The 12,902-nt window shown below is 42.3% G+C and overlaps 1 protein-coding gene across 11 annotated transcripts in view; it reads left to right on the top strand.

The window, feature by feature from the left end:
* The window catches only part of CNOT1 (CCR4-NOT transcription complex subunit 1), an 89,359-nt gene that overhangs the window by 22,682 nt on the left and 53,775 nt on the right, over window positions 1-12,902 (top strand). For all 11 annotated transcript variants that reach the window (XR_016225012.1, XR_016225011.1, XM_051846836.3 and 8 more), the window contains exons 3-8: window positions 5,793-5,900; window positions 6,441-6,539; window positions 7,129-7,197; window positions 7,287-7,341; window positions 8,324-8,527; window positions 9,751-9,919. Coding sequence is in view for 9 of the 11 variants with exons in the window: in XM_051846836.3 (XP_051702796.1) it covers window positions 5,793-5,900; window positions 6,441-6,539; window positions 7,129-7,197; window positions 7,287-7,341; window positions 8,324-8,527; window positions 9,751-9,919 (704 nt within the window). In the remaining 2 variants the exon portion in view is untranslated. The remainder of the gene's footprint in view (window positions 1-5,792; window positions 5,901-6,440; window positions 6,540-7,128; window positions 7,198-7,286; window positions 7,342-8,323; window positions 8,528-9,750; window positions 9,920-12,902) is intronic.

Genomic DNA, 12,902 nt, shown 5'->3' with positions numbered 1-12,902 from the left:
TCATTATAAAAAGGTGTTAAATGCTTAAAGAAATAAATGCATTTGTTCTGTTTGGACATGATACAATGTGTACATGTTAGAAGACATCACAGAGTACCCCATAATTATGTGTAATTTGGAAGGCAGAGTGACAGAGAGAAAGACATCTTCCATCTGCTGGCTCACTCCCTGAATGGCTGCAAGAGCTATGCTAGGTCAGACCGAAGCCAGGGTGGCTATGTGGGTGGAAGCCCAAGTACATGGGCTGTCATTCTCTGCCTTTCCAGGCAGAGGGAGCAGGATTGGAAGTTGAGCAGTCAGAACTCTCAAGGAACAGCACTCTCATAGGCATCACAATCAAGTTTAGCTCCCTTTCCTATGCCACAGTGCTAGCCCCTCCCATCCTTTTTCTGTGTGAATGGTGTGTGATATACACTGTTTTTTTTATTTTTTATTTTTTAAACTTAACATATGTTGGAAATAGTTCTTTATACACATATGAGGAGCTTGTCCATTCTTCGTGGCAGCATAGTAAGCCATTGTTTGGATAAATAATGCTTTACATAACTGATAACAACGTTAGGCTGGTAAAATTTCTTTTCCTCTCATTAGTGCTATTAGATCATTTCTCACATGTTTCTGCTAGTATATTTGTAGGAAATATTCCTAGAAAATGTAACCTTGAACAGCTGTTCTGTTGGATAATTTTGTTGTAATGGGTAATTTTGGTTTTTTAAGAATTACTTATTTGAAAGGCAGAGCTGAAGAGAGAGATCCTCCATCTGCTGGTTCACTCCCCAAATGACTGCAGCAGCTAGGGCTGGGCCAGGCCAAAGCCAGGAATCCGCTTCTCCCACATGGGTGCAGGGGCCCAAGGATTTGGGACATCTTCATTGCTCTCCCAGGCAAATTAGCAGAGAACTGATGGGAAGTGAAGCAGCCGGGGTACGAACCAGCACCCATATGGCCTTAACCTGCTGTGCCACAATGCCGGCCCTACTAATGTATAATTTTAATTTTTGGAATTATCATGTTTGTGACTTTTTTCTTTTCAAGTAGTATTGTTTCAGTGGTAGTTTGAAATATCTACAGGAATGTATGCTTATGGAGTTTATTTATTTGAAATGGCTTTGATTAATTGTACTGCAGAAGTTTTTTTTTTTTTCCCAAAGATTTGTATGAAAGGCAAAGAGACAGAGACACATCATCTCTCTGCTGGTTCACTCCCCAAATGACCACAGTGGCTAGGAGTGGGTCAGGCAGAAGCCAAAACTTCATCTAGGTCTCATACATGAGTGACAGGGGTCCAAGTACTTGGACCATCCTTGTGCATTAGCTAATCCGGTGCATTAGCAAGGAGCCAGATCTGAAGCAGAGCAGCCAGAATTCAAACCTGCACTCTGATAGGACATGCTAATGGTTTAATCCACTGCATCACAACACAGGCATCTGTCTAGTTTCATTTTAGTCATAGCTAAGCTCATTCCTCTTAATTGTTTTCAAGCAGATCTCAGACATAATTTCATTTATTTCTCTAGTTTTTTTTTTTTTTTACAAGACAGTAATTACTAAACATCAAATTCTACAAAACCACCTTGCCTTATGTTAAAAAATATTTTAACAGTTGGCTTGAATTAATGATCCAAATAAAACTAACCTGACGTATTAGATCTTACTAAATTTCTGTAAAATCCAGTCTTCCCTCCCTATGTGTTTTTTATTATTTTTTTTTACAAAGGTTTTATTTATTTGAGAGATAAAGTTACAGACAGTGAGAGAGAGAGACACAGAGAGAGGTCTTCCATCTGTAGCTTCACTCCTTAAGTGGCTACAGTGGCCGGAGCTGGGCTGATATGAAGCCAAGAGCTTCTTCCGGGTCTCCTATGCGGGTGCAGGGTCCCAGACTCTTGTGCCATCTTCCATTGCTTTTCCAGTGCATCGCAGAGAGCTGGATCGGAAGAGGAGCAGCCGGGACTAGAACCGACAACCGTACGGGATGCTGATGCTGCAGGCAGAGGATTAATCTGTGCCACAGCGCAGGCCTCGTCCCTCCCTGTTTTTTTATAGTTACTTTATTGAAGAAATCAGATTGTTTATCCAGTCTAGATTTCGCTGGTTACATCCCTAGAATGGATTTTCATAAAACGATTTTTTAAATTTATTTGAAAGACAAAGCGTGAGAAAAAGAAAGATTGATCTTTTATTGACTGCTTCACTTTTTTTAAAAGATTGATTTATTTATTTGAAAGCATTAGAGAGAGAAAGAGTTCTTCCATACTATGGTTCATTCCCCAATTGGCCACAATGGCTGGAACTGCGCCGATCTGGAGCCAGGAGCTTCTTCCAGGTCTCCCACGTGGGTGGGTGCAGGAGCCCAAGGACTTGGGCCATCTTTTACTGCTTTCCCAGGCCATAACAGAGAGCTGGATCTGAAGTGGAGCAGGCGGGTCTCAAACCGGCGCCCATATGCGATGCCGGCACTTCAGGCCAGGGCATTAACCCACTGCACCACAGTTCCGGCCCCAACTGGTTCACTCTACACATGGCTGCCACAGCTATATCTGCACTAAGCAGAAGTCAGGAGCCAAGATCTTCAACTAGGTCTCCTATGTGAGTGAGTGGTAGGGGCCCAACGATTTGGGCAATCCTCTGCAGCCTTTCCAGGTATGTTTGCAGGGAGTTGGATCTGCACAGTCATATGCAGTGTGGGTGTTGAAAGCAGGTTAACCTGTACAGCAGCAACTCCCAAGAGTGATATTTAACATGTCACTGTATCTCTTGTCTTTTCTGTAAATTGATTAGCCAGATTTAAAGTTTGATCACATTAAGGTTCCCTCCCTTCCCCCAGTTCCCATAAAGACAGTTTGAATATTTTATTTTTTTTTTTTTGAGAGTCAGAGGATGAGTACATTTCTGTATGCTGGTTGGCTCCCCAAATGTCTTAAAGGAGGGAACTGGGCTGGAGCTGGACAGCTGAAGCTGGGAGCTGAGAACTCAAGTTCTCCCATATTGGTAGGAACCTGAGCCACAACCAGGAATTGAACCCAGGTACTCTGATGTGGAATATATGCCAGCTAATCAGTTGGCTAAATGCCTGCTTCACTTGGTGAGAGTTTGGAATCTGTCAGATGTGCTACATTTAAGACACCCAGGTTAGTGCCTTGCATGTACTCAGCAACAGTTTGTTGGGCCAGATTGTGCTTTTGAGGAGATCTGGTTAGGTCATTGGTAATTCTATTCATAATTTGAATTGCCTCTTTAAGATAATATGTTCAGGGTCTGCATTATGGTGCAGTGGGTTAAGCCACCACTTTGAACTCCAGAATTCTGAACCAGAGTGCCTTTTGGAGTCCAGCTGCATGGCTTTCTATCCAGCTTCCTGCTAATTTACCTGGAAAAGCAGTAGAAGATAGTCTGTGTAACTTGGGCCCTTGCCATACACATGGGAGATGTGGATGGAGGTCAGCCTTGTGATTTTAGCCTAGCTAACCTTGAGCTTTTTCAGACATTTAGGGAGAGAACAAACAGATGGAAGATCTCTTTCTGTCTCTTTCTCTCTGTCACTTGGCCTTCCAAATAAATGAACATTTAAAAATGTGTTCGGCGCAGGCACTGTGGTTTAGTGGGTATAGCTGCTGCCTGCAGTGCCAGCATCCCATATGGACACTGGTTCAAGTCCTGGCTGTTCCACTTCCGATCCAGCTCTCTGCTAATGAATGGCCTGAGAAAGCAATGGAAGATGGCCCAAGTGCCTGGGCCCCTGCACCCACTTGGGAGATGTGGAAGAAGCTCCATGCTCCTGGCTTCAAATCAGTGCAGCTCTGGCCATTGCAGCTATTTGGGGAGTGAACCAGCAGATAGAAGACGTCTCTGCCTCTGCCTCTCTGTAACTCTGGTGGCTTTCAAACAAATAAATAAATCTTAAAAGAAAAAAAAAGTTTTCTACATTGTAGGGGATAGCACAGGACAGTTCTTGCAGTTTTGTAATTTAAGCAATGTTAGGATCCCTCAAATGCAGTGCATTATGGGGTTGTTCACAATAATCTTTAGAGATGCAGATATTCCTAATCCCCTAAGGATTTATTTTATTAGTTTGAAAGAGAGATAAAGAGGTGGAGGGTTGGGGTAGACAGAAATCTTCCATCTGTTGGTTCACTACCCAAATTGCTGCAACAGCTGTGACTAGGCCAGGCTAAAACTAAGAGCCAGGTGATTCATCTGGATTTCCCGTGTGGATGGCAGAGGATCAAGCACTTGGGCAATGCATTCTTCATTGCTTTCCTAGGTTCATTAGCAGGGAGCTGGAACTTAAGTAGAGCAGCTGGGACTGGAACCAATACCCACATGGAATGCCTGCTTAATGTACCATGCTGCAATGCTGGCCCCAGGATACAGATACTCTTACTCATTATCTGATGACATATATTCTAACTTCCAGATGCCTAGGGAACAGTGGTCTTCTTTAATTCTCATTTTCCTTGATGGGGAAAATAGATAAATGATGTAGCCAGCTTTTACATAATTGTATTATAGGAAGAGTATGGACTTTAGAGTTAGGTCTAGATTCATAGACTGTTGAATAGACTATTATCCTTGTGAAGTCTATTTTAAGCGTCTGCCTTGTCCTTGGGGACAGATTTTGGCAGAGTTGACGAAGATAAAACCATGGAAGCCCAGTAGGATGTATTGCCAAAAGTAGGTAGTTAAATATTTTTTTATTATTTTTAAATTTTTTTAAATTTTTTGACAGGCAGAGTGGATAGTGAGAGAGACAGAGAGAAAGGTCTTCCTTTGCCGTTGGTTCACCCTTCAATGGCCGCCACGGCCGGCGCGCTGTGGCCAGTGCACCGCGCTGATTGGAAGGCAGGAGCCGGGTGCTTCTCCTAGTCTCCCATGGGGTGCAGGACCCAAGCACTTGGGCCATCCTCCACTGCACACCCAGGCCACAGCAGAGAGCTAGCCTGGAAGAGGAGCAACCGGGACAGAATCCGGCGCCCCGACTGGGACTAGAACCCGGTGTGCCGGCGCCACTAGGTGGAGGATTAGCCTATTGAGCCGCGGCGCCGGCAAATATTTTGTTTATTCATGTGGCATATAATAAATGTAGTTACTCTGTATATAGCAGTGGGCTAATTGCTCTTCTATACTAGATGTACAGAAGTTGATACAGCTTCACAGGTTGCAACTTAACAATAAGCAGAAATGATTGGATAGTGGTAAGAGGTATGTAGAAAAAGCAGGGTAAGAGGTGATGGAAGTATTTTAGAGATGGTTATTACAAAGGCTTCACTGTGGGAGAGGAAACCATCTATAGTTATTTGGAGCTTTGTGCAAGGGGGGATAGCAGATGTAAACATTGATAAATTTAGGAACACCAAGATTCTAAATGAAGCTCAAGAGCAGCATTTGAATCTCTGAAGCAAGGTATAATTGTTGGTAGCTTCAAGTAGGGCTGGCCATAAAGGCTATGTATTGTCATAGTTGTATTAGCAGAGAGAAAGCAAGCAATGTAAATTGTCGCTTTGTATTCTTAATATACATTGCTTATGCTATTTGATGTTTTTGGCTGTAAATGTTCACCGAAGTTCATGGTTTTGTTGTTATTTTAATTTTTATCCTTTGGGTTAGAGACTATAACTTATCTAGATTTTTGATTATAAAATATACCTCTAATTCAGTAATTCTTATTTCAGAATGAACAATGAATATAACTTGGAATTTTGCTCTAGAGGTTGAATTTTTTTAAAATCTCTTAATGCCCTCTTCCCCAACCCTTAAATCCTGCTTATATTTAATATTTCTGTTCTTTTTAGATTGTGAATCGGCACGGTCCTGAGGCAGACAGGCATTTATTACGCTGCCTATTTTCGCATGTGGATTTCAGTGGCGATGGTAAAAGTAGTGGCAAAGATTTCCATCAGGTATTTGGACCTTATAGAGTAAATGTCCATTTAGATTTTGTTGTTCAGTCAATTGGAATTTTGAACATGGTGTATGTAGCAAGCCATAAATACAAAATAGCATCTATAAAGACCTTACCTGAGTGGCTAAATGGTATTACCCTTTTCCTGTCTTTCCCTTTTTTGCCTTGTGGCAGACGATTGTAGTTAAGTTAGAGTTGGACCTGCCTGAAGGGAGAAGGAGTGAGGCTATCTTGCTTTACAAGTGCTTAAGGCAGGGAGGAGAGCATATGTTCTGGATTGAGTCTATGACTTGATTCTCAATCTGGTCATAGTTTGTCATGTTCTTTGCTGCAGTACTTCTCTCAGTTGGCCCTATTTTGTGAAAGTTTGGTTTAACAGTTGCCAATAGACTGTAAGTGGTTTAATGGGATTTTAAATGAGCTGATGTTGATAATAAATAATAAATGAATATAGTACTTCAGTATTCTGAGAATCTCCGCTTCCATTTGGGTGAGCTGATGGTTATTGATTAATAAATTCATTTTTTTATTTTTAAAGACTCAGTTTCTGATTCAGGAGTGTGCGTCGCTGATTACAAAGCCAAACTTTATCTCGACGCTGTCCTATGCCATTGATAATCCTTTGCACTATCAGAAGGTTGGTATTACTTTTTTTTATTAATCTAATAATGTGATCTCTTGTTAGGCTTTCTTTAAAGGCCCTATGCTGTGATTTCATAATATTATGTCTTTTTAAAAAAGATTTGTATATTTATTTGACAGTCTCTCTCTCTCACACACGCACGCATACACACACACACACAATATCTTCCATTGACTGTTCACTACTCAAATGGCTGTGACAACTGACACTGGGCCAGGCTGAAGCCAAGAGGCTGTAACTCCATCTGGGCCTCCCACATGGATGGCAAGGTGCGAAGTACTTGGGCTGTCTTCTTGCTAGTTTCTCAAGCACCTTAACAGGGAGTTGGATTGAAAGTAGAGCTCCAGTATAGGATGCTGGTGTCGAAAGCATTAGCTTAACCTGCTGTGTCACAGTATGACCCCAATATTATGTCTTAATTTCAAAATTTCTAATAGGTACTCTGGGATGTCTTTAAAGCAGTTCATTTGACAGTAAAACCATGTCATTCATATATAGTTCTTAATTGAATGAACAGATTCTTTAAACAACTTTCAAAATTGAGATGATGATTTAAAGTAAAGTAAAATTTGGTTCATTTCAGAGTTTAAAGCCTGCACCCCACTTATTTGCCCAGCTGAGTAAAGTTCTCAAGTTAAGCAAAGTGCAAGAGGTAAGTAAATTCAGAAAAGTGCAAGCAAAACTAGAATTTAAAAACAGCCATTTGAACACTTTGGTCAATCCAACTACTGCTTGTTTCAGGTAATTTTTGGCCTTGCCCTCTTGAATTCTTCAAGTTCAGATCTCAGAGGTTTTGGTAAGTCCTTTTTCCCTTAAAAATCTATGTTGAAGTGAGACTCTTTAAAACGCATGCACTTTTGAATCTTGTGTCACCATGTTTTGTTTAAATTGTTTTCCTTTAAAAATTTTTATTTGAGAGGTAAAAAACAAACAGGAGGACAGACAGTAATAGATAGCTCCTACCCATTGGTTCACTTCCCCAACTACTCACAGCAGTTGGGATAGAAGGTAATACTAGGAGCCAAGAACTCAATCTAGGTCTCCCACATGGATGGCAGGGAATCACTTGAGATGTTATGACTGTCTCCCAGGGTTCTGCATTTGCAGGAAGTTGGATTCAGGAGCCAAAGTCAGGAATTCTAACTCTAATGTGGGATAAGCATGTCCTAATTGCTAGACTAAACACATACTATTACAGCTCATAATCATTTTTAAGCATATAGTTACTTAGTATTGTCTATATTCACATTGTTGTATGACATCTTGGGAACTTAAGACTTTATTTACTTGAAAGATTCATAGAAAGAAAGAGGTATCATTCATCTACAGATCATTCCCCAAAGGCCTGCAACAGCTGGGCTTGAGCCAGGCCAAAACCTGGGAGCCAGGAATTCCCAACCAGGTTCTCAGATGTGGGTGGCTAGAACCCAGTTACTTGGCATATCATCTGCTGCTTCCCACATCATTAGCAGGAGGCTGAATCAAGCAGAGAAGCTGGGACTAGAACTGGCATTTTGATGTGGGATGTGGACGTCCCCAGTGGCAACTTAATCCCTGCCCCTGGAGCTTTTTGTGTTTCAGAATAAAATTGTCCTATTGAACAACTCTCCATTTTGCCTTTCCCTTAGTCCTTGGCAATTTATCTCTAGAGCTATGAATGAAAGCATTGAAGTGGTAAAGGTTGAGTTGTTGAATGAACAGGGTATCATCCATATTTTGACAGTATGTGACTTTTTGCTGTTGTGCAAAAATAACCTGTAATTTTTGGTTTACTTCAGCTGCCCAGTTTATCAAACAGAAGCTTCCAGATCTTCTGCGTTCCTACATTGACGCAGACGTCAGTGGAAATCAAGAAGGTGGCTTCCAAGATATAGCAATAGAGGTTCTACACCTCCTCCTCTCCCATCTCCTTTTTGGGCAGAAGGGAGCCTTTGGGGTTGGACAGGAACAGATAGACGCATTTCTGAAGACACTGCGCAGAGGTAAAGGAAATACTTGTCATAATAGATTATTTCCTTGGGTAATCATAAACATGTGACAAAAGTGTGTTAGTATATAAGTGAAGACAGTGATTTACATTCCTGTTTTAATGTTTATAATTTCTAAGGAAGAGACTTTTATGGTTTAAAATATGGAAGTGATAAGGCTCATTACAGAAAAGGCATAAAAGGAAGGTAAGTTCACTAGTGATCTTTTTATATTAATATAATCACAGATAAACTTAGCATATTTCCATGCAGTTTTCCCTCCTTAGTAAAGAGACTACATTTGCTGTTTTTTTTTTTTTTTTTTTTTTTTTTTTTTTTTTTTGATAGGCAGAGTGGATAGTGAGAGAGACAGAGAGAAAGGTCTTCCTTTGCCATTGGTTCAACCTCCAATGGCCGCCGCGGCTGGCGCGCTGCGGCCTGCGCACCGTGCTGATCCGATGGCAGGAGCCAGGTGCTTCTCCTGGTCTCCCATGGGGTGCAGGGCCCAAGCACCTGGGCCATCCTCCACTGCACTCCCGGGCCACGGCAGAGAGCTGGCCTGGAAGAGGGGCAACCGGGACAGAATCCAGCGCCCCGACCGGGACTAGAACCTGGAGTTCCGGCGCCACAAGGCGGAGGATTAGCCTAGTGAGCCGCGGTGCCGGCCTACATTTGCTGTTTTCAAAAAATTTTGTCACCTTTGATATATACCCCCATTACCTCTTTGAGTATTGGCATTGTAAAGCTAAATCTATTCCATTGTTGTCATTCTTCATTCTTGTCCTCATTTTTGGGAGATACCTATTCAAAACCAAATGTGTGTTCGTGTACTAATGTTCTCAGTTGTTTACTTCCTAATGTTACTTTTAAACTGTGTTAATTTTCTGTGTGCTGGGAAACTTATCAGTTGTCAATGAAATAGACTCAGATACTCTGATCGTTTCTGGTGCTTGTGTGTATGGGAAATGATAGCCTTGTTGTGAAAATTCAAAGCAATAATTAAGAGTGAATTCGTCTGCAGATACTGAGATACTAATAGGAAAAGTTAAAAGTAATTGAGCAATTTTTAAGATTTAGTGATTTGGATTTGAATTTGTGAAGTCATAACAGGCCAGCAAAATGGAGAAAATTGAATAAGCTTTGCCTTTGAATTTAAATTTCTGTGGAAAAATTTGGTTTGATTAGTTCTGAGAGATTTGTTTATTAGTGTACTAGTTGTAATCTTTTTCTTCCCTCAGATTTTCCTCAAGAACGCTGTCCTGTGGTGCTTGCACCACTTTTATACCCTGAAAAACGGGACATTCTAATGGACAGGATCCTGCCTGATTCTGGAGGGGTAGCTAAAACCATGATGGAGAGCTCTTTGGCTGATTTCATGCAAGAAGTGGGCTATGGCTTTTGTGCAAGGTTGGTCATACAACATTTAACTTAATACTTATTCTTGTGCCAAGAATGGTGGAATTCTTAACATTAAGTTTCTAAGATTCTCAATATTTTTGCTTTATTTTTTAAAATGTTTTTTGAGGTGCTAGTGTTTTGGTGTAGCAGGTTAAGCCACTACTTTCAACTCCTGTATCCCCTCTAAGAGCACAGTTCATGTCCTGACAACTTTGCCTGCCATCCAGTCTCCTTCTAATTGCGTCTGGGAAGGCAGCAGGAGATAGCCGAAATATTTGGGTACCTGTCACACACGTTGGAGACCTGGATGGAGTTCCTGGCTTCTGGCTTCAGCCTGCCCCAGACCTGGCTTGTTGAAGTTATTTTGGGAGCAAGCCAGCAGGTAGAAGACCTCTCTTGCTGTCTATTCCTCTCTTTTTTGCCTTTCAAATAAGTACATTTGAAAAAAAAAAAAAAAGATTTATTTGAAAGGCAGAGTTACAGAGAGAGTGAGGTCTTTCATCCTCTGGTTCACTCCCCAGATGACTGAAACGGCTGGAGCTGCGCCGATCCGAAGTTAGGAGGCTAGAGCTTCCTTCAGGTCTTCCCAAGTAGATGCAGAGGCCCAAAGACTCAGGCCATCTTAAACTGCTTTCCCAGGCCATAGCAGAGAGCTGGATTGGAAATGGTGCAGCCGGGACTTGAACTGGCACCCATGTGGGATGCCTGCACTGTGGGCTGCCGCTTTACTTGCTACGCCACAGTGCCTGCCCTGATAAATACATTCTTTAAAAAAAAAAATCTTTTTTTTTTTTTTTTTTTGACAGGCAGAGTGGACAGTGAGAGAGACAGAGAGAAAGGTCTTCCTTTTGCCGTTGGTTCACCCTCCAATGGCCGCCGCGGCCGGCGCACCGCGCTGATCCAATGGCAGAAGCCAGGAGCCAGGTGCTTTTCCTGGTCTCCCTTGGGGTGCAGGGCCCAAGCACCTGGGCCATCCTCCACTGCACTCCCTGGCCACAGCAGAGAGCTGGCCTGGAAGAGGGGCAACCAGGACAGAATCCGGCGCCCCAACCAGGACTAGAACCCGGTGTGCCGGCGCCGCTAGGCGGAGGATTAGCCTAGTGAGCCGCGGCGCCGGCTTAAAAAAATCTTTTTAAAAACGTTTATTTTCTTCTGATTGAAAGGCAAGAGAGTGTTAGCAAGCTTCCCTCAAGAGAGAGAGAACCAGAGTGCGCTTTCATCCATTGGTTCTTTTCCCAAATGCCTGCAACAGCCAGGGCTGGGACAGGCCAGGCCAAAGTCAGCCCAAACACATGAGCCATCATCTGCTTCTAGGATTGTATCAGCAGGAAGAAGGATTAGAAGTGGAGCAACTGGGACTTGAGTTATTATTCCGGTATGGGATGTGGACATATTAAGCTTACTGTGCTACTGTGCCCACCCCTTGTAAATTTTAATTTTCCACATACTAGTGTTGGCAGCTCTGTAGATTAGATGTTTATAGCCCTGCCCCTATCAGTTTCTCAGCTCATTCATAGCCATAACAGGCATATTTTAGTATTTGAGGATAAAAGAGAGTTGAGGGAAATGTTTATTGACCTTTTCTCATTTTACTTTTTATCTAATTTACTCACCTTGCCTTTATAGCCTGACAACTTAATTCCTTGAGCCTTGTGTACCCTGCCCTTTCATATTTTTCTTACTTGCCAAGGAACACTAAAGGAAATAATTTTGCTCTGTTAGAACTTAAAATTGATACAGTGGATTATTAATGTTTGTCTTTTTAATAATTTTGGGATTACTGATATTTTTCTGTATGTAAGTTATTAAGGGCATTAATATACTGTGCTTGACTTTGGGTATAACATTCGGTGTTTGTTTTTTGTTTGTTTGTTTGTTTGTTTTTTAATTCATTTATTTATTTGAAAGGCAAAGTTAGAGAGAGGCAGAGAGAGAGAGATTGTCTGTCTGCTGGTTCACTCCCCAAATGGCGACAACAATCGGAGCTTGGCTGATCTGAAGCCAGGAGCCTAGAGCTTCTTCCAGTTCTCACACCTGGGTGCAGGGGCCCAGGGACTTGGGCTATCTTCTGCTTTCCCAGTCCATAGCAGAGAGCTGGATAGGAAGTAGAGCAATTTGAGACTTGAACCTGTGTTCATATGCGATGCTGGCACCCCAGCCTGGGGCTTTAGACATTCAGTGTTTTAAACATAGAAAGCATATTCCTACTTATATTTGAAAGGTATATTTGTGAGTATATGTGTATCTAGCATATACACTCATTTTGATTTTTTTAAACTTTAAAGATGCAAAGCAAAAAGATTAGGATGCGTTTTCAAGGCTTTGTACATGCCAGAATAATTAAATCACTTGAGTGTTAATTTTTTTTTTAAGATTTATTTTATTTATTTGAAAGGCAGAGTTATGGAGAAAGAGGAAGAGATAGAGAGATCTTCCATCTGTTTGTTCTCTCCCGAAATGGCTACAGTTGCCAGGAGTAGGCCAGTGAGGCCAGGTGCCAGGAGCTTCTTCCTGGTCTACCATTTGAGTACAGGGGTCCAAACACTTGGGCCCTCTTCCGATATTTTCCCAGGCTCATTAGCAGGGAGCAGCTATGACTTGAACCAGTGTCTACCTGTAGCAGTTGTGACTCGAACCAGTGCCAGTACCTGCTACACCATAGCGCTGGCCCGGTTGTTAAAATCTTACTTGGCGGCTGGTACTGTGGCGAAGCAGGTTAAAGCCCCGACTTGAAGCGCCAGCATCTGATCCAGCTCTTTGCTGTGGCCTGGGAAAGCAGTGGAAGATGGCCTGAGTCCTTGGGCCTCTGCACCCATGTGGGAGACATGGAAGAAGCTCCTGGTTCCTGACTTGGATTGGCTCAGCTCCAGCCGTTGGTGACCATTTGGGGAGTGAACCAGAGGATGGAAGACCCCTCCCCCTCTACCTCTCTACCTCTCTCTCTCTCTCTCTCTCTCTCTCTCTCTCTCCCTACCTACCTCTCTCTCTACCT

The sequence above is a fragment of the Oryctolagus cuniculus genome, chromosome 18 (genome assembly GCF_051225735.1).
Source record: "Oryctolagus cuniculus isolate XC-2025 breed Fujian yellow rabbit chromosome 18, ASM5122573v1, whole genome shotgun sequence".
NCBI classification, from domain to species: Eukaryota; Metazoa; Chordata; class Mammalia; order Lagomorpha; family Leporidae; genus Oryctolagus; species Oryctolagus cuniculus.
This window is presented reverse-complemented; position numbering and strand designations above follow the sequence as displayed.